Source organism: Amblyraja radiata, chromosome 2 (assembly GCF_010909765.2).
Source record: "Amblyraja radiata isolate CabotCenter1 chromosome 2, sAmbRad1.1.pri, whole genome shotgun sequence".
NCBI lineage: Eukaryota > Metazoa > Chordata > Chondrichthyes > Rajiformes > Rajidae > Amblyraja > Amblyraja radiata.
The window spans coordinates 27,457,050-27,476,224 of NC_045957.1; the positions used below are offsets into that span (position 1 = coordinate 27,457,050).

Sequence of the window (19,175 nt, forward strand, 5' to 3'; positions counted from 1 at the left end):
ACTCCAGAGCCAACACTATCATGGGGGACCCCTTCCACCCCAGCAACAGACTGTTCCAGCTACTACGGTCAGGCAAACACCTCCGTTGCCATGCTGTGAAAACAGCGAAGATGAGAAGGAGATTCTTCCCAGAGGCCATTAAGATTGTAAACTCCTATCTCACCAGGGACTAACTTTACTGCACCTTTTTACTGTTGTGTGGCGTCTTTTTAAAATTGCTGTTTTTTCTTTTTTTCCCTCCCACAAATATGTAATATGTGAATATGTGATTCTGTTCCATTCTGTTTTGTAGTTTTTTTTGCACAATCCACAAGCATTGCCACTTTTCATTTCACTGCACATCTCGTATGTGTATGTGACGAATAAACTTGACTTGACTTGACCTGACTAGACTTGATAGCGGCCGCTGCTTGCCAATCCGCTAAGGCAATACCGCTTTAACAAACCCTCCCGCACGCCGAGGAGGGAGAGAGGGGGGGGCCTTTTTCTGCCGTCTGAAGCAGCTGCACCGCTCGGCCCCGCACCTTCCTGTTGGCTGGCAGAGGAGGGGAGGCGGTGGCGAGGAGATCCCAACCGCCTCCCCCTTTAGTGGCGGCACTTGGCGGTGGACAGGGACGGCCAAGGCAGTGGGGCAATGACGCCGTCCGTGTCCGTTGAGCGCTGACCTTCCTTCCTCCCCACATCCCCCTCCCCTCTCTCTCTCTCTCTCTCTCTTGTACGCCCCCCTTATCCTGGGACCCCTCCTCTCCACTGATCCCCATTCCTGCCTCTATTCAATCCTCACTGACATCCCTGTGCTCCCCTCCCCATCTACCCCCCCCCCCATTCATCCTGCACTGATCTCCCTATACACTTCGCATTGATTCTCCTGCCACCCCCCCCCCCCCCCCTCCCACCAATCCATCCTACACTGGTCCTCCAATTCACCCTGTACTCACCCCCCTTTCCCATCCATCCTGCACTGCCTCCTCACGATCCACACTGTGCTGATCGTACTGATCCTCCCATTCATCCTGTACTGAACCCTCCATTCATCCTGCACAGACCCTCCGATCCACACTGTACTGATCGTACTGATCCCCCCCATTCATCCTGTACTGAACCTTCCATTCATCCTGCACAGACCCTCCGATCCACACCGTACTGATCCCGCCCATTCATCCTGTACTGATCCCTCTAATCCTGTACTAAGCCCCCCATTCATCCTGCACTGAACCCTCTCCCATTCATCCTGCACAGACCCTCCGATCCACACTGTACTGATCCCCCATCCATCCTGTACTGATTCTCCCATTCATCTTTTACTGATCGCCCCATTCATCCGGTAGCGATTCCCCCCCATTCATCCTGCACAGACCCTCCGATCCACACTGCACTGACCCCCCCATTCATCGTGTACTGATCTCCCATCCATCCTGTAAAGATAACACCATTCATCTTGTAGTGATCCCTCATCCATCCTGTAGTGATCCCTCCATTCATCCTGCACAGACCCTCCGATCCATACTGCACTGACCCCCCCATTTATCCTGTACTGATCCCCCATTCATCCTGTAGCGATACCCCATTCATCCTGTAGTGATCCCCGATCCATCCTGTAGCGATCCCCCCATTCATCCTGCACAGACCCTCCGATCCACACTGTACTGACCCCCCCCCCATATTCATCCTGTACTGATCCTCCATTCATCCTGTAGCGAGCCCCCCATTCATCCTTTACTGATCCCCCCATTCATCCTGTACTGATGCCCCCCGTCAATCTCGTACTGATCCACCCCATTCAACCTCATTGACATCCCCCGCGCTCTCCACTCACAATTTTACCTATTCCAACCAACACGCACTAATTCCCCTGCCTCAATCCTTCCATCCCGCACCTTGCCTTCTCACCCCCCCCCCCCCCCCCCCCCGCCATCTATCCATCCCGCACTGATTCACAGACCCCCCCCCCCCCCGACCCTACTGTGCTGGAAATGTTTTCAGAGCGAAAATTTACTGTGTTTGATAACGGAATGCAATCAAATGTGTTTTAAATACCAATGTTATTATTGGTTTTAATCCGTAAAGATGGATTAATTAAATTGTGAACACGTGAAACATTAAGCCGCAGTGTTCGATTGTCACTGCTACCGTTGACACGTTATTACAGAATTCATTTTACTGGCAAATCAATGCTCTTAATATGGAGTATCAGTACTGTTATTTAATGAGCAACATTCACAAGTATACGTTGGATTTATCCAGGTTTTACTTCTACAGTCGGTCATATACATCACAAATTTGGTCAGGAGATATTTCAGTTGAAATTGTAACGTTAATTCTGAAGTGGGAATGATGGAAACAGCGTTTATCAATAATCTCTTTTTAAATCTGGTGCGTACAAACTGGGTATCTTTATTGCTGTTCGCAACATATATATTTAATCTGAATGTCCGATTGTCAATTTTCAAAAATATGGTCTTTTATTGAATTTCTTCAATAACATAATGGTTGAACACAAACTCAAAAGTGATGCTAGGGTTGGGTGAGCGGGCGTATGGAAGGGCAGTGGGATATATCTCCGCTTCTTTCACACCCTCGTTAGCTCTGGGGTTTTCCTTTTTTCTTTTTCGTGTTTTTCTTGAAATTTTTTCTTTTCTTTTTCTTTTCTTCTTTCTTTCCCTTTTTTCCTTTTTGTTTTTTTCCGATCTAGTTATTAGTTCATAAAATGTTAAAACTGAAGCAGTACGAAAATTGTATAACTGTTATGTCGATCATTTTTTTTTGTATAATTGCTTCTAATAAAACATTTTTTTTTAAAGTAACTAGATAGAAATTCTATAAAAGTTGTCAGCTATGTGGTTGACTGTGATTGTTTTGAGTTCACCGTTAATACAATATAAGAAATCAAGTATAGATATACAACTATTTTATGAAATGTTTGCTGATGCAATCAGGATTTTGGTCAACTTCTTAGGGGTAGGACCCAACATTGCAGTCCACAGAAGAATCGAGTGGCTTGTTGCTCGCTGAGAAAAAGAACATCATGTCTTTCATTGGTTCCTATTCTTGCACAATCTAAACCTCTAAACTCTGATCCACCCCAATCTGTCTATCTAAAATTGAATCACAGTAGAAGATTTATCTGCTTTCGATGCACAAAGTTTTCATTCTTTCCAAATTAAAATTAGAATTTGGAATGGAACTTTTCCCCCAAATTAAACAAATAGTTATGTTCTTCTTTAAAGATTAAAGATGTCACTTGGTGCTTTGAGAACATTATCAGACAGCATTAGGCACCTTTTAATTTGAAATATTAGGGCAGATGATCAAAACTTTGGTCAAATGAGTTGTGGTTTGTAAGGAGAGATAAGTATCCATAGATTTTTAAGTAAAATGTTTCCGTGTTTTTGTTGTGGAATCATACTACCATAACAAGAGCCCATTTGCTCCATCAAGTCCATTCTGGTTCTTTGTGCAGCAAACTATTTTATTGTAGATCCATACCACTTGCCGTATAAAATAAGTTCTTTCTCACATTCCTCCTGTAACTCTTGCACAGAATTTAAAATCTGTGTCCATTGGTCCTTGTAATATTTCTTGTAATTGTTGTAGTATTCCCTTTATAGCTTTGCTTGAACAATAGAGGTTCTGCAGAACTGGCCTGGATTTTATACTGAAGAAGGGTCTGAAGAAGGGTCTCGATCCGAAACGTTGCCTATTTCCCTCGCTCCATAGATGCTGCCTCACCCGCTGAGTTTCTCCAGCATTTTTGTCTACCTTCGATTTTCCAGCATCTGCAGTTCCTCCTTAAACATGGATTTTATACTCAGTACTTCTAATTCTAATTATGAAACCCAGAACATATGTGTTTAGCTAACTAGTTTATCAATGTGTTCTGCTACTTTCAAAGATATAGTTAGATCTGATACATAGATGTATATCTGTGTGTGTCACATATATGTATGTGTGTTAGTATATATATATATATATATGTGTGTGTGTGTGCATATGAATAACCAGGCCCTTATATTCCCGAACACTCATTAAAACTTGGTAATTAAATCTATATCGCCTGTCATCTCTCCTCTATATATTTTATTAACGAACAGCTGCTACTTTTCCGATTCTGCAAGCCATATCTTGTTACAAGTCAATTGCGTCATACTGATTTCCACGTTTCCAATTCTGGCAAATATTTACATTTTATCGTATTTTGATATCTAGATCATTTATTTATGTGTGGCACTATCACTTATCCTTACGGAACATCATTGTCTACTTGTCATTACAGGTGGTTGATTAAGAGAATAATTTTTAATCTGAGAGGTTAGATGTCCATTATTCTAAATTTCCATCTATTGTCACTTTTCTGGCACCAACAAAGTTTTAAAAGTTCATAGCACAGTCTTATCTTCTCCCACCGGTGAACCAGGCCAGCTGCCGCATGTGGCCGCAGGCAACTCCCAGCCGGGTACCTCTGCATTTTTGGTGGCCCCCCGCCAGTTACCTTTTCGTTCTCGGCGGCCCCTGTATTGTGGTCACCAGCATGAATCCTGTGTAAGAATACTGGCTGACATTTCTACACATTGATTTCAGTGGAACCAAATGGACAGAAATGAGTACATCTGGCACACAAGTTTCATGCCTGGCTCCAAAGATTCCTTCTGTGCACTTTAAACAGTCCAAAGGAAGTCAATGTGTGCATAGTGGACTATTGGGTAAAGTGATGGGGTAATGTTAGATAAAGAGAGGAAATTGCCTTAGTAAGCCTGTGCATTTATCGATAAAATAATCCATCAGTTGTAGTTCAAAGGATAGTACTTCAATTAAGATTAGACAAAATTTCCCCCCCAAATGTTCAGTTTTCTCTCATGTTATGCATTTCAAACAGGAAGTCTGGCTTTCAAACGTTATTACAGTCTATGGTATATTGTTAGATCTTCAACGTCTACAATTTAATTAACCTGTCTTGAATTCATATTATACAGACTCAAAGTTGTCTGATCTAAATCTTTAATTAATTGAACAGTATCTCAACTTTTTGATTAGCTCAAAATATTCAGGATGTATATTATTAAAATAGCTTCAGGCATTTGTAATGAAATACTCTCAAGGTGTCTGACAACATTTGATAGCACTGTTCACTAAAATGTTGCATTGATTGGGATCACACAATATGTGGTTTATAAGAATGATAAACCCTGTCTTGTTTTTCTGCTTACACTCTTTAATATCTCTTGCGTTCACTTTTCTTTGATACAGCTACTTTTTTCTGTATTAAATTCAACTTGCTTTTCCATAGTCCGAGTACGACAAATTGGGGCAGGGCCAGGTTTGATGGTATTAGACAGCAACTTTCAAAAGTTGATTGGGGGAGGCTATTTGCAGGTAAAGGGACGTCTGACAAGTGTGAGGCTTTTAAACATGAATTACCAACTTCAGGGCCAACTTGTTCTTGGTAGAGTGAAGGTCAAGGCAAGCAGTAGTAGATAACTCTGGATGATAAGGGATATCGTGGCACTGGTCAAGAGAAAGGAGGAGGCATTTATCAGGTATAGGCAGCTACGATCAAGTGTATCCCTTGAGGTGTATAGGTTGGTGCAAGAGTACACTGAAAAGTGAAGCAGGAGAGAAAAAAGGAGACATGAGATAGCTTTGGCAAATTACGTAAAGGAAAATCCAACAAGATTCTATAACATGGATAGGACAGGTTTATAGGATATGGGCCAAACACAGGCAGGTGGGACTAGTGTAGATGGCACATATTGGTCAGCCTGGGCATGTTTGGCCAAAGGGTCTCTTTCCACGCTGTATGACTATGTCGACAATTCTGGGTTTCTGACATTCTCATGTCTTTCACCTACTAACCTGAATAAGCAAGGCCTTGATTTAAAAAAAACATTACTAATTCCAAACAGTTGTCAGGAAAATTGTTTCCAGGCAGGGCACAGTTAGTATCTGTTCAACAAGGAACTGCAGAAGCTGGAAAATCGAAGGTAGACAAAAGTGCTGGAGAAACTCAGCAGGTGCGGACAGCATCTATGGAGCGAAGGAAATGGGCAACGTTAGTATCCGTATTACCTAAAGTAATCCCTTTCATAATGCATTATTTTTTAATGATTCCACATTAAATAATAATGATGGGGAATAGACTTGATCGATACAATAAATATAAATCAGAATGTTAACAAGAATTTGCATTTGTGCATTGGGCAGCATCACTCAAAGAATAATAAACAAGACATTGAAGAAAGATTGGATAAGTTGGTATTGTCATAGGAAATATAATAGTACAGGTCCACCCCCAATTTTTCCAGCATCCTTGGTTCCAGAGCCTTGCCGTATTGTCCATTTTGCTAGACAAACAGAGATCACGACCTTGGGGGGGGGGGGGGGGGGGGGGGGGTGGCGGCTAGACAAACAGAGATCTTGACGAGTGAGGGGTGGGGTGGGGGGTTGTAGATACCGGCCTGGAAAGTAAGCTATGGGAATGGATCTGCCGGCTCGAGCCAGGCCGGAGTTCTGGAGCGCTCACATTGTTTTGTCAAGTTTTCAAGTGCGCTCACATAATTTTGTCTGGATTAAGGGAGTGCCAGACCACTAATTGCTGGAAAATCGGTGGACCTGTACACACAGATTTGAATAAGCAGAAGACTATGTTATAAGGTGATATGTGAAAGGGACAGAATTGAGTGGAATTTTTTAAGGTTATGATCTAAATTATCCAAAGGACAGTTGCATTAGTAACTTTCAGAAGGGCACATCAATGCACGAAAAAATATATTAGGGGAGAGCAGAACTAATTGCAATCTGTAGGAGGCACAACAGTAACCTGTGCTGTGATTTTGAGCATTTCACGTTACATCATGGGCATAACATTTGGCCTGCTGGTGGGATCTGGCCCATGGGATGTTTTCATCAGGTCCATCCACCGTGGTGAATAGCAAGCTGTCTGTGCTTGCTGCTCCGTGACCTTGGACATGGCAATGGTCAGAAATGCAGATTAAAAGTTGTAATCTTCAAACTTGTAAGAGCTATAGAGGATTTTTTTTTGTGTTTTTTGTTTACTCTTTACTCTTAAAGATAGGGGATATGGGGAGAAGGCAGGAACGGGGTACTGATTGTGGATGATCAGCCATGATCACATTGAATGGTGGTGCTGCCTCGAAGGGCCGAATGGCCTACTCCTGCACCTATTGTCTATTGTCTATTGTTTCTCACACCGGCAGTTTAGTTTACAGATACAGTCCGGAAACGGGCCCTTCGGCGAACCGAGACCACTTCTCGGGACAATTTACAATTTTTAGCGAAGCCAATTAATCTACTGACCTATGGTCTTTGGAGTGTGAGAGGAAACCGGAGCATCCGGGGAAAAGCTACACGGTCATGGGGAGAACGTACAAACTGTACAGGCAGCACCCGAAGTCAGGATCAAACCTGAGTATCCAGTGCTTTGAGGCAGCAACTCTTCTGCTGCGTCATGTGACCTATATGCTTCTGGCTGCCTGGCTGTTCTTCTGACCTTGGATCGCAATGGGTTTGCAAAAATATAGTTGATTTTGCTTCCCTATACCTGTATTATTCGGGGATCTGCGATCAAACAAAAGGCAGAAATACTCAGTTGGAATTGAACCTGTTTTTCATGAATCTTTCACTGCTAGTTATTTGCCTGCAGCTTGATGGGTAAAGAAAACAGTGGCAATTCTCATGATTTATTTCACACTTATTTTACATACATTTGTTTTCAACCTTGCACAATCCAAAAAACTTGTGTGACAACTTTATCTAGACGTTAGCTCCTGATTGCTAAAGGGCCAGTCCCACTTGGCCGTAATTTGCGCGTAATTAACGCAACATCATTTACGCGTCATGACACGCACGTGATGCGCGATGACATAGGCAGTGACGCACGGTCGCGCGCGGCGTCCCAGGATTTCGTGATGTACAAAATCTTTGAGCGCCATCTGCGTGTTGCACAAATGACGGCCAAGTGGGACAGGCCCTTCAGTCCTGCACCACTTTGTCAACCAGTTGCATAAGCTCATGCATTAGCCGGTGGAGAAATATCAAATGTTATTGAAAATTATAACTTTAAAAATTGATTCTACTAAAACATTTAAAACATTAAAATACTGCAAAATCTGGCATATCTGTTATTAGTTATCTAGAAATCATTTGAAGTGTCTAAAACCTGTACACTGGTGCACCTATTGGTAATTCTTCCCAAACTGGGAAGGCCTATTGATATTCCGATGGGGTTACAGTAAGTTCACCATGTTTCCACAGAATTTAAAGCACCCGATCCACGTGATGTTGTAATGATCTTGAAGTGGTCCTCACCACAGATCTTGATTTTAGATCCTCTCTTTGGTCGTCCCTTCACTCCAGGGCCGGATTTAGATGAAGAGAGGCCCTAGGCATTCCACTTGTGAGACCCCTCCCAATCCCCCACCCCCACGACGAGAGGAAGATGGAAGAGTCCAGATTGACACCGATGTGCAGCCGTGCGTGGTCAATGAATTAAGGGCTGGAAAGCTGCGCTTTTTATTTATTGCCAGTGCTAGTGTCGAGTTATCGGCTTAAAACACTATTATTCTGAAGTGGAGGGCAAGGAAAATGACTGAAGTGTTGTTTAGAGAATACAGTGCGTTGTGACAGCATATGTAAGAAAGGCCTACTATGACAGTCAAAAATATTATACGCCAGGCCCGTACAAAGCTTTTCAAAGAGGGGGGTGGCAAGGCAGGATTACAAACATTTTATGTGAAATAAGTGCACGCAGCGCATATCACAAGCGCGAAGCTCAAAGACCCTTGCGGCCAGGGTCCAGGGCCCGCTTAAGGGGCCTTTCTTTTAAATTCTGGTAAGACCTAGTCAACCTAATCTCTCTTCATGCTGTTGCCCCCCATCTGTCTGGTAACCTTTGTTGCGCTCTCTTTATGTCAAATGTATAGTTTAAGGAGACCCAAACTGCAGTGCAGTCTATAACATTGTGAGAGGCATAGATTGGGTAGACATTTTTCTTAGGGTGAAAATGTCAAGGACATATCTTTATGGTGAGAAAAACATAGTTTAAGGGAGATGTGCATAGCAAGTTTTATTTTTTACCTAGAGAGTGGTGGGTGATTGGAATGGCTGCCAGGCTTGGAGGCCGATACAATCGCGGCATTAAAAATACTTTGGATATACATGGATATGCAGGGAATGGAGGTATATGGATCATGTGCAGGCTGAGCAGATTAATTTAACTTGGCGTCATGTTTGGCACGGACATTGTAGGCCAAAGGGCCTGCCGTCCTGTGGCAACAAGAAAACCAGCTGGTGGCGCAGCAGAGATAATGAAATCAAATTTCTAATAATAATAGAATCAAAATTCTAATAATAATCCTCACTGAAGATAGACACAAAATGCTGGAGGGTCAGGCAGGCAGGAGACAAGGAATAGGTGATGTTTCATGTCAGAACCCTTCTTCACACCTTGGTCCTTCAGACCTTCTTCAGACCAGAGATGCTGCCTGACCCGCCGAGTTACTCCAGCATTTTGTGTCCATCTTTGGTATAAAGGAGTATCTGCTGCTCCTTCCCACAGTCATCCTCTCTGCATGATTTTCCCACTATTTTTTATCAGATGGGAGTAGTGTAGTAATGGACAGTTTAGACTAGGGTCTAATGTCACATTTACCACACCATTTTCTCAGGAAAAAACGCTGTTAATAATTGATCCCTAATGCATTAATCCTCTTACCAATGAACTTTGTTCGGTAACCAGCAGAGTATTACAATGGGATGTTATCTCTGAACTGAGCTCTCTGCTCTTAGAAATTAAAGTGTGATTATTGCTGCAAAATCAGATAGTCACAAGACATTTGGCTTTCATTATTGTTTATTGACAGGTTTTGTACACTCAAACATTGTCAACCAACAAACTACTTGTTTTATTTTCCAGCGATAACTCGAGGTAGGTAACTATGTCGAGGTTGCAGTACACATTCAGGCAGTTATTATCAACGTTTGTTTCACTGGTACCATTGTTTTCATAATATTGGCAGGGTTGCAGTATTTACATTGAATTTTTTTTATCTGTAATGCTTTGTGGTTTGTTTCAGAGGAATTTTTGTAATGTTTCTGGTGTGCAGCTAATCACTAACAGCTCGTTTCTCAAACAGGCTTAACTTTATGCGCTTCAGAGGAATGAAAATGGGCCTCTAACAATGCTTCGTCTACCATGGGCAGTGTCACGCTACGCTACTTCTGCTATGGATGTCTTTTTACATCCGTGACCTGGACACTTCTCCTTTTCATCTACTTCAACTTTAGCAGCGAAAGCTATACTTTCAGCAATGTGCCCTTCCAGGGGAACCAGCGAGTGCCATGGAGATTCAAACCCCGATTTACCAAAGGACCCAAACGTCTGCCTGAAACACAGCACCAAGACAAAGCAGACAGCCAGTTTATGAAGCACATACCAAAAATATCAGAGGAAAAACTGGAGCACTTTTCAGAATTGGGTGAGTCAATTTCTCCCGTTAGGGCACTGTATTTTAAAATGGCCGATTAATGTTTGATTAAGAATGTTACGTTTTTTTTAAAGTAAGTGTTTTTGTGAAATGCTCCCATCCAAAATGTCTATGGTTTTTAAAAAGCTGAAGATGAGAACACAATATTGCTCTGTATTTCTTAAATCAACATTGACAGTGTATTTGATCAAAGTTCATAAAAGCTCGAATGCTGTTTGTGTTACCTTAAGTATGGCACTTAAATAACATTTTTTATTTATGCATGGATCAATTGGCAAGCAGAGAAAATCGATGGGTTACTAGAATTTGTCTCTTTTAAAGATATGTGCAATATCTGGTTTGGCAACTTTTGTCTCTGAATTGTGGATTTGCTGAGTTGCTAGACCTATTCATTCAATGGTAAGAACAAGAGGTTATTTCCAAGAGACACAAGGATCAGCAGACGCTGGAAACTAGTGTAGAACACAAAGTGCTGAAAGAATTCAGCGGATCAGGCAGAATCTCTGGAGGACATGGACAATGACATTTTGGGTTGGGGCCCTTCTTCAGACAGGTTATTTCCTGGCATCTGAATGGTGTAACGGTCACTGGGATATGATCTAATATTTGTAAGAAACTGAAACTTGACATCATAGTTGTCTTTGTCAAGGTTCGTTCTAAGCAGCTGCATACTCATGATTCTGTGCTCAATGAGCTGTTTCCAGGGACATGTTCTAAGCCCAATCTCAACAGTTGCTGCAAGATCATCAACTCGGCAAAGCCTTCTCTAGTCAATCGAAAACTCCAGTGAAAGGAGCTATTCACAACAGAATGCTGCAAACAGCAAGAGCCATGCTACATAGTTATGGACAAGCTGAAGCATGATGTGGCTTCCACAAAGGCCCTGAAGAATGGGTCCAGTTTATGATGTGCCATTGCACATTGTGGGACTGCAGCCTGTATATAAAGCTCTGGGGACTGTTTGCTCAAGAATATATGTGGAAGAAGATTGATGCCATGATAATAATGGTATGTTCTAAAAAATGACACCATATCAATGTACTGCATTATATATATAAAATATATTGAACTGCCCGGAGACTGAACTTGTATAGGGGAGAGGATCTCCTGTATAAAACCTCCTGAAACATCGTGCAGCATTGGAATGAGATTCAGGAGCAGAGTGCATCTGTTCAAAGGACACCTGACTGGCCTCCACCATCACCCAGTGTGACAATCAGGCATATGGATTTTCTGATATTTAAATGTGTTTCCTGATAAATCATTGTAATCTGTTATTATAAATATCCCCAAGTACATTAATAATGCAAATTTTTTTCAGGTATGATTTTCAATGAAGTAGATCAGCAGATTCGGAATGCAGGATACCAGAAACACGCTTTTAATGTGCTCATCAGTAATCGTTTAGGCTACAACAGGGATGTTCCTGATACCAGAGACTCAAAGCAAGTTCTTTATATTTAATTTTTGTTTGATTTAAAAAATGCACTCCATATTTACCCATGCATTTAATGATGTCGCTTAATGCTGAATTCCAAAACTGCCATGGCACGCAGTTATGGACCAAACACAGGCAAGTGGGACTAGTGTAGATGGGAAATGTTGGTCGGTGTGGGCAAGTTGGGCCGAAGGGCCTGTTTCCACACTGTATCACTCTATGACACCTTCATCACCTCTGAGCTTGATGCTGTCAGTGCTGGCAAATGTCCATCAGCTCCTTTAGACATCTCCTGCACACATCCTACGCTTCATACAATCTTCTTCATCTTGCCTCTGGGATTCATGCTGATCTCTATTGGCTTCAACTCTATTACATTTGAACAAGGCATACAAGGCAGGTTATTCGTAGGAGAATGCATCCAGATCTGGTCTCCAGATGTAGTGGAATGGTTAAATAAGTATTTTGAGTTGAAATTGGATGGTGGAACTAGAAATCACTAATTAGGGCATATGTGGACAGGGGCAATCTCTATACAGTTTTGGTTACCACACTGCAAGAGAGGGTATAGAGGAGATTTACAAGATGTGGCCTGGTCTGAGTGGTTACAAAGTTGAGAAGAGTGTCTAAGCTACATTATTTTCTGATGGTCAAGTAACTGTGGTGTAAAAAGTTAGAGATTTTAGACTTTAGTCTAAGAGATGATTAGAGAGAATAAAGAACTGGTGGAGGGGTTAATAACACATTCGTAGTTTTAGAGACGGAACCAGACCCTTTGGCCCAACTTGCCTATGCTGACCAAAATACCCTTCTATGCTAATCCCATTTGTCCGCATATTCCTCCGACATTCCGAATCTATATACATCTTCAAATGTCTTCCAAATATTGTTATAGTATTTGTCTCAGCCACCACTTCTGACATCTCATTCCATATACGTACCACCCTCTGTGTGAAAAAGTTGCCCTTAGGGGTCCTATTAAATCTTGCCTCTCTCACCTTAAACCTATGCTCTCTAGTACTTGATTTTCCCGGTCCTGGAAAATAGACTGTGCACTCATCTATGCCCCCTATTCATCCTCTCTGTGAAGGTGAGGATGTCATGACAGAATGATGTTGTTTGGAGGAGGAATTATAGGCGAGTTTCACCTTAAGACTAGTAGAATTGGTACCTCAATGCCTGACAGGATGATTGAAGTAGATACCTTCATCGTATTTAAGACTCGCATGAATGAACACTTGAAGAACCATGGGTTTGGACCATGAGCTGAAAAGGAGGTGAAGCATAAATAGCTCCATTTGTAGGCAGCATGGATACAGTTAGCTCAATGATCTCCTGTCCTGTCAATTTCTATAATTTAGAATATGTATCTTTCACATTTTTAACCTTTTTAATTCACAATGAAGGTCTAAGCATGCTTGGAGTTTTTGCTATCTGACCATTTTTCAGGTATCATTGCCAATATCATTACCTCTTTGTTTTGTTCTGCAGAAAGAAGTATCTAAAATGTTTCATGATTATCAGATAATATTCTGTAACGAACTCGGTGAACTTGAAATTGCAATATTTTTGCATAAAAAGTGAAAAATAACTAGGATGGTTGGTCTTTTCAATCTAAAAGTAATTTAATATTTAAAAATGTGGGATATGTGGATATGAAACAAAAGTCAGTCATGAAGTATTATCATAAATCAAAAATATTGGACAGATTAGGCTTGTATCTGCTGAAATTTATTCAAGTGAGAGAGATGACTTAGTTGAAATATACAAGATATTGAGAGATCTTGCCTCGTGGATGTAGGGTGGTTGTTTCTTCCTGTGGGAAAATCTAGACACAAGGGTCACTGTTTAAGAATGAGATCAGACACAAATTTATCCTTATAACTCCATCAAAACATGGCGTGGTCAGAACAGATGAGCAACGTGGTGTGAGAAGACAGTGTGGGAAGGTGGAAACGTGGAGATCACTTAATAATCAGATTAACCTGGTCTGAATAAATAGTGTAGCAGGCTCAAGGGATCAATTGCCCTTCAATTTAGAACATAAAATATATAAAATGTTCATATGACTCTTTCCTGCTTCCCCCATTCTAATGTAATAATAGCAACACTCGTGTTTATAGTAATCAACATTTTATTTGTCAGAAAAGTTTATGCTAATGCATTTGACTTTATTATATGAATAATGAAAAGTGATTGTAACTTGGTGCTTGAAATTGTAATATCTGCCTTAAAAGAGGAAGTCTTTTCAAGAACATCAGTATTCTGATCGACATTAAAAAATATAATGCAAAGTTTTTCATATTGGTATACTGTATTTGCAAAGTTGGGATGTTGGTTATGGAATTTGCTCATATGACAACCCAGTAATACTTGGGCTTATCCTTTCATTAAGTTTGCATTATTTCCAACCACAATTTCCTCCCTATGGTCTGTTGGCCCATCAAAATCCATTCCCCTTACTTTATTTTCTTAGGCACGTTGAACCATTGTTGATCCATTCTCCCGGGACCATTGACATTCATGCACATTTCATTCTACAGTAAACCCTCATTATTATGGTCCTCTTTATAAGCAGGTATAGCAGACAGACCTACTGACTTACACCAACCCAACCACTAACACCAACCACGTCCCGCACCGTCGCTTCCAGGCCAGGCTGCCAATACCGCACCCGGCCTACACAACTTCCTCAGCTGCTTCCAGGCCATGCCTGCCGGTCCTTACCTACATTCCGTCTTCCCGCGGGCCGTGACCACTCGACCGATCTTCGCCACTCTCCTGGCAACCAACAGGCCAGGGCAGTCAACTCACCTGGATTTACGTTAGAGACACAGCGCGGAAACAGGCCCTTCGGCCCACGAAGTCCGTGCCGACCAGCGATCATCCCATACACTAGCACTATCCTACACACAAGGGACCTGAGACACAGCCTCAGAATAAACGGACGTCCCTTTAGAACGGAGGTGAGGAGGGATTTCTTCAGCCAGAGGGTGGTGAATCTGTGGAAATCATTGCCACAGACTGCTGTGGAGGTCAAATTATTGGGAATTTTTGGAGCAGAGATTGATAGGTTCTTGATTAGTAAGGGAGTCAAAAGTTACGGGGAGAAGGCAGGAGAATGGGGTTGAGAGGGAAAAATACATCAGCCGTGATAAATGGCGGAGCAGACTCGATGGGCTGAATGGTTTAATTCTGCTCTTTTGTCGTATGATTTTGTGATGGCACCGCTGGTAGAGCTACACCCTTGCAGTGCCAAAAGCCTGGGTTCTATCCTGACCTCGGGTGCTGTCTGTGTGGAGTTTGTGCGTTCTCCCTGTGAAAGTGTGGGTCTCCTCCAGGTGCTGTGGTTTCTTCCCACGTCCTGAAGATGTACATGTTAGTAGGTTAATCAGCCTCTGTAAAATTGCCTCTAGCGTGTAAAGAGTTGATGAGAAAGTGAGATAACATAGAACTAGTGTGAATGGGTGATCATTGGTCGGAATGAACTCGATGGGCCGAAAGGTCTGTTTTGATGCTGTATCTCTAAAACTAAAATGATAGCTGTATGTGAAAGAAAGCCAACGCCTCAATGTGTCACGGGGAGCATAATCGTTTAAGGAAATGCATTATCACTAACACGAGAAAGGATATTTCTTTGCAGAGTGACAGTATCACCACATAATAACATATTTTGATGTAAATTACACCATTTATTGCTGCATGGTCATACACGATAGATTAGTTGGCAAAGGCAGGTCTTTTTTGAAGTTGATCATTTTCTTGTGTTCTACCTTTTGTTGTCAGGTGTAAAGAAGAAAGCTACCCAATGAATCTACCTTCTGCCAGCATTATTATCTGTTTTTATAATGAAGCTTTTTCCGTTCTGCTGCGGACAGTGAAGAGTGTGCTAGATCGTTCCCCAGCAAATCTGCTGCAGGAAATCATCCTTGTAGATGACCACAGCGATTTCAGTGAGTCACGTGTAGTGTTTCTCTGTTTTCTACGTATTCCTTCCTTGGCAGGTGGTGAATTTCGTATTATTCGTAGACCAGATTCATAAATGAGCAGATATAATTCATGACCAGGCAGTCTATTCAGTGCTGTAGTGGGACGTGTTCAGGCTGAGTGCTTGTTTTCAGTAGTTAATTCAATTGATATTGGTTTATCATTGTTACATGTACTGAAATACAACGATTAAATGTTTAGTGCGTTATCCAGGCAGATCATACAATGCATAAATATAACAAGACAGCACAGTGGCGCAGCAATAGACTTTTGCTGCCTTACAGCACCAAAGACCCAGGTTAGATCTTCACTACAGGTGCTGTCTGTGTGGAGTTTGTACATTCTCTCTATGATCGCATGGGTCTCCTCCCACATCCCAAAGACCTACAGGTTTGTAGGTTAATTGGCCTTAGTAAAAAAATCGCAAATTTTCCCTACTATGTAGGATAGTGCACATGTACCAGGTGATCGCTGATCGGCGTGGTCTTGGTGGGCTGAAGGGCCTGTTTCCGCTCTGTATCTCTAAAGTCTAAAAGACAAAGTAAACGGATGAGACTTAGAATAGAACTTGTGGGCGGGGAATGTATACAGTTCATGTCAAGACCCTTAGCAGCATAGGGATCTTGGAATCCGTCCACAGCTCACTAAAGGTAGCAGCACAGGCAGATAGGGTGGTAAAGAAAGTGTCTGTAATGCACATAGATCCTTGGTTGCCAGCTTGCAAATAGATGCCTTACTCTAGTGCCATAGTGTGGGCTCTGAGACTCTAATAAACATTCAACTTCCTGAAAGTCAACATCATTCCCAGTGGAGCACAAAAACTGTTCTTGGAAACATGAACCTGCAGCGAAACGTAAATTAACATTTCAGTGGTGACTCTTTATTAATTTTCTGATTTGTTTTGTCAGTTAATCTAAAAGATGAACTTGAGGACTACATTTGGAAATCTCTACCCAGAAAAGTGAAGCTGGTCCGAAATTCTGAACGAGAGGGGTTGATACGTGGCAGAATGATTGGAGCATCCCATGCAACAGGTAACTTGCTGATGATGCCATGCAGGAGTCCAAGAATAGATTACTGAAGGACTCCAGCGGTAAGGATGCAAGATAAGGAAGGAAAATAACTGCAGGAAGTTTGTGGCCATGACTAAATTTACAATAACATGCCGCTGTGAAATTTACATGATCATAGAAAATGTATGATGCAATAGAGGTGTGCCCACTGCATGTTCCACAGGCGAATATCCAGGGCTAAGCATTGGCAAATCTGCAGGAGTTTGTGTGGTGCACCCCTCTTACCCCTGCTCCTGATCCCTCCCTACACAACACCCGGATGCAAGTCTGATGTTGTGTCCCAATATTGGAATAAATGTTGTCCAGGTTCTGCTATGGTTAGACTGTCTGCTGCAACAAACTATTGTCCAGAAGGCAACTGAGAAAAAATATGCTTGCATCGCTGTTAAATATCGCTAACGTTTGCGTGGCTCTTTTATGAATGAATTTAGATTTGGAAAGGTTAACAATTGTAGAACTAATTAAAAAAAAAAAAGAATAATAATAATGACTGAATAATGGTGAATCACTAGCTCAGCTAAAGATTCACCAATTGAGTAGTCTATTTGGTATTTTTTAAATTGGTTTTAGTTCTGCTTTGAAATCAGTTTTGTGACCAAATTCTATGTTTTCCATAGGAGATATACTGGTGTTTCTTGACAGTCACTGCGAGGTGAATGAGTTGTGGCTACAACCCCTGCTAGCTCCAATTATGCAGGATCTCAAGACTGTGGTGTGCCCGGTGATTGACATCATCAACGCTGACACATTAATCTACAGCGCCTCCCCAATTGTGAGGGGAGGGTTTAACTGGGGCCTGCACTTCAAGTGGGATCCAGTACCTGCTTCGATGTTGAATGGACCAGAGGGACAAACAGCAGCAATCAAGTAGTAAACCAATTTCACATATACTTATGTACATTTGCTATATATATATTTAAGATTTTCTTTAAATTTTGCAATCGGAAGTAAACAATTTTACTTCATGTAGTCAGCAACTTTCAAATCTGCTTTCATGAAGGGAGTTGTACTCCATGATGATGTAAGCCAGTTTCACTTATGACCAGCAATCAGAAGTTCAGAGATCACAATTTTTTTATTTCTATGTTTTTCTCCTTTCACAATTCTAATTTATATATTCATTACTGTTATGTGCGGTTCCAGAAAAGCCAGTTTTACAGATGAGACTTAACCTTTGCAACACCAGTATTCTTAATTCCAAATCTACAATATGCGTTCAATTAGCATTAACACTCCTGGTTCTCCTTGTAGTTTCCCTACTTTCCACAGACAACTCTAAAGGATCTTCAGCCCAGATATACCCTTAAAGCCCTATAATAATAATAATAAATTTTATATTTAATGGGCGCCTTTCATACAAAATCTCAAGGACACCTTACATAGTAATGGGAATAAAAACATATAATCGGAGTAAAACAAGTAATTAAAGACATCACAATGACACAAATTAAAAACAGAATTCAATCCAAAAACAGAAAATCAAAAACACAGTGTGAAGAGAGAGCAGCGGCAACCAATTCGTGCCAGCGTCCACTCTCCCTTCACGGCAGCCATCTTGGACACAGACCTACAAGACTACAGTTAGACAAAAAAAAAAAAATCATCCCCCCACAGTGGATAGCACTGTGGAGGAAGGCACAATGTCCAGTCCCCACCCCTTGTTCACCCCAAAGTCAGGCCTATTGGGGCCACCGCAATTGCCTCTACGGAGGCCCGATGTCCCTGGCCGTTCTCACCGGGTGGTCTTGCCCCGGCGTCGGGAGAGTCCTTTCGGCGGCTGGGCCACTTGGAACGGCCGCTTCTTGGTTGGAGCCCGCGGCTGCCGAAGCCGACAAGGCCGCGCCGGTTTGGCGCTCCTAGGCTCCCGATGAAAAAGTCGGCGACCGCTCTCCTCACTGCCGCCTTGCCGCCTCTACGCACGCCGCCTCTCCGCTCCGCAAACCCGCAGCCCGGAGATGTTGCTCACGGCGGTCCAGCTCGCCAGAGCTCCAGCGCGGCGACCCAGGCAAGGCATCGCCCGCTCCGCTCCGCTCCGCTCCAGCGCTCCAATGCAGTGCCGCCACGCAGGCCGAGGTGCTGGGTGGTTCCCGCCAAGAAACGGCGCTCCAAGCCCGCTGGTAGGCCACGACGACGGGTCGACGGGCAGCCCGGAAAAAAGGCTGTCACACCGACCAGGTA

General features: G+C 42.4%; 1 protein-coding gene across 3 annotated transcripts in view; it reads left to right on the plus strand.

The window, feature by feature from the left end:
- The window catches only part of galnt11 (polypeptide N-acetylgalactosaminyltransferase 11), a 93,336-nt gene that overhangs the window by 49,958 nt on the left and 24,203 nt on the right, over positions 1-19,175 (plus strand). For 2 of the 3 annotated variants that reach the window (XM_033043939.1, XM_033043929.1), the window contains exons 3-7: positions 10,149-10,490; positions 11,821-11,944; positions 15,724-15,890; positions 16,833-16,958; positions 17,615-17,864. In XM_033043939.1, the coding sequence (XP_032899830.1) occupies positions 10,208-10,490; positions 11,821-11,944; positions 15,724-15,890; positions 16,833-16,958; positions 17,615-17,864 (950 nt within the window). In that variant the 5' untranslated portion in view covers positions 10,149-10,207. Of the gene's footprint in view, positions 1-9,707; positions 9,941-10,148; positions 10,491-11,820; positions 11,945-15,723; positions 15,891-16,832; positions 16,959-17,614; positions 17,865-19,175 lie in introns of those variants that run through there. The other variant, XM_033043948.1, reaches the window with a different exon arrangement.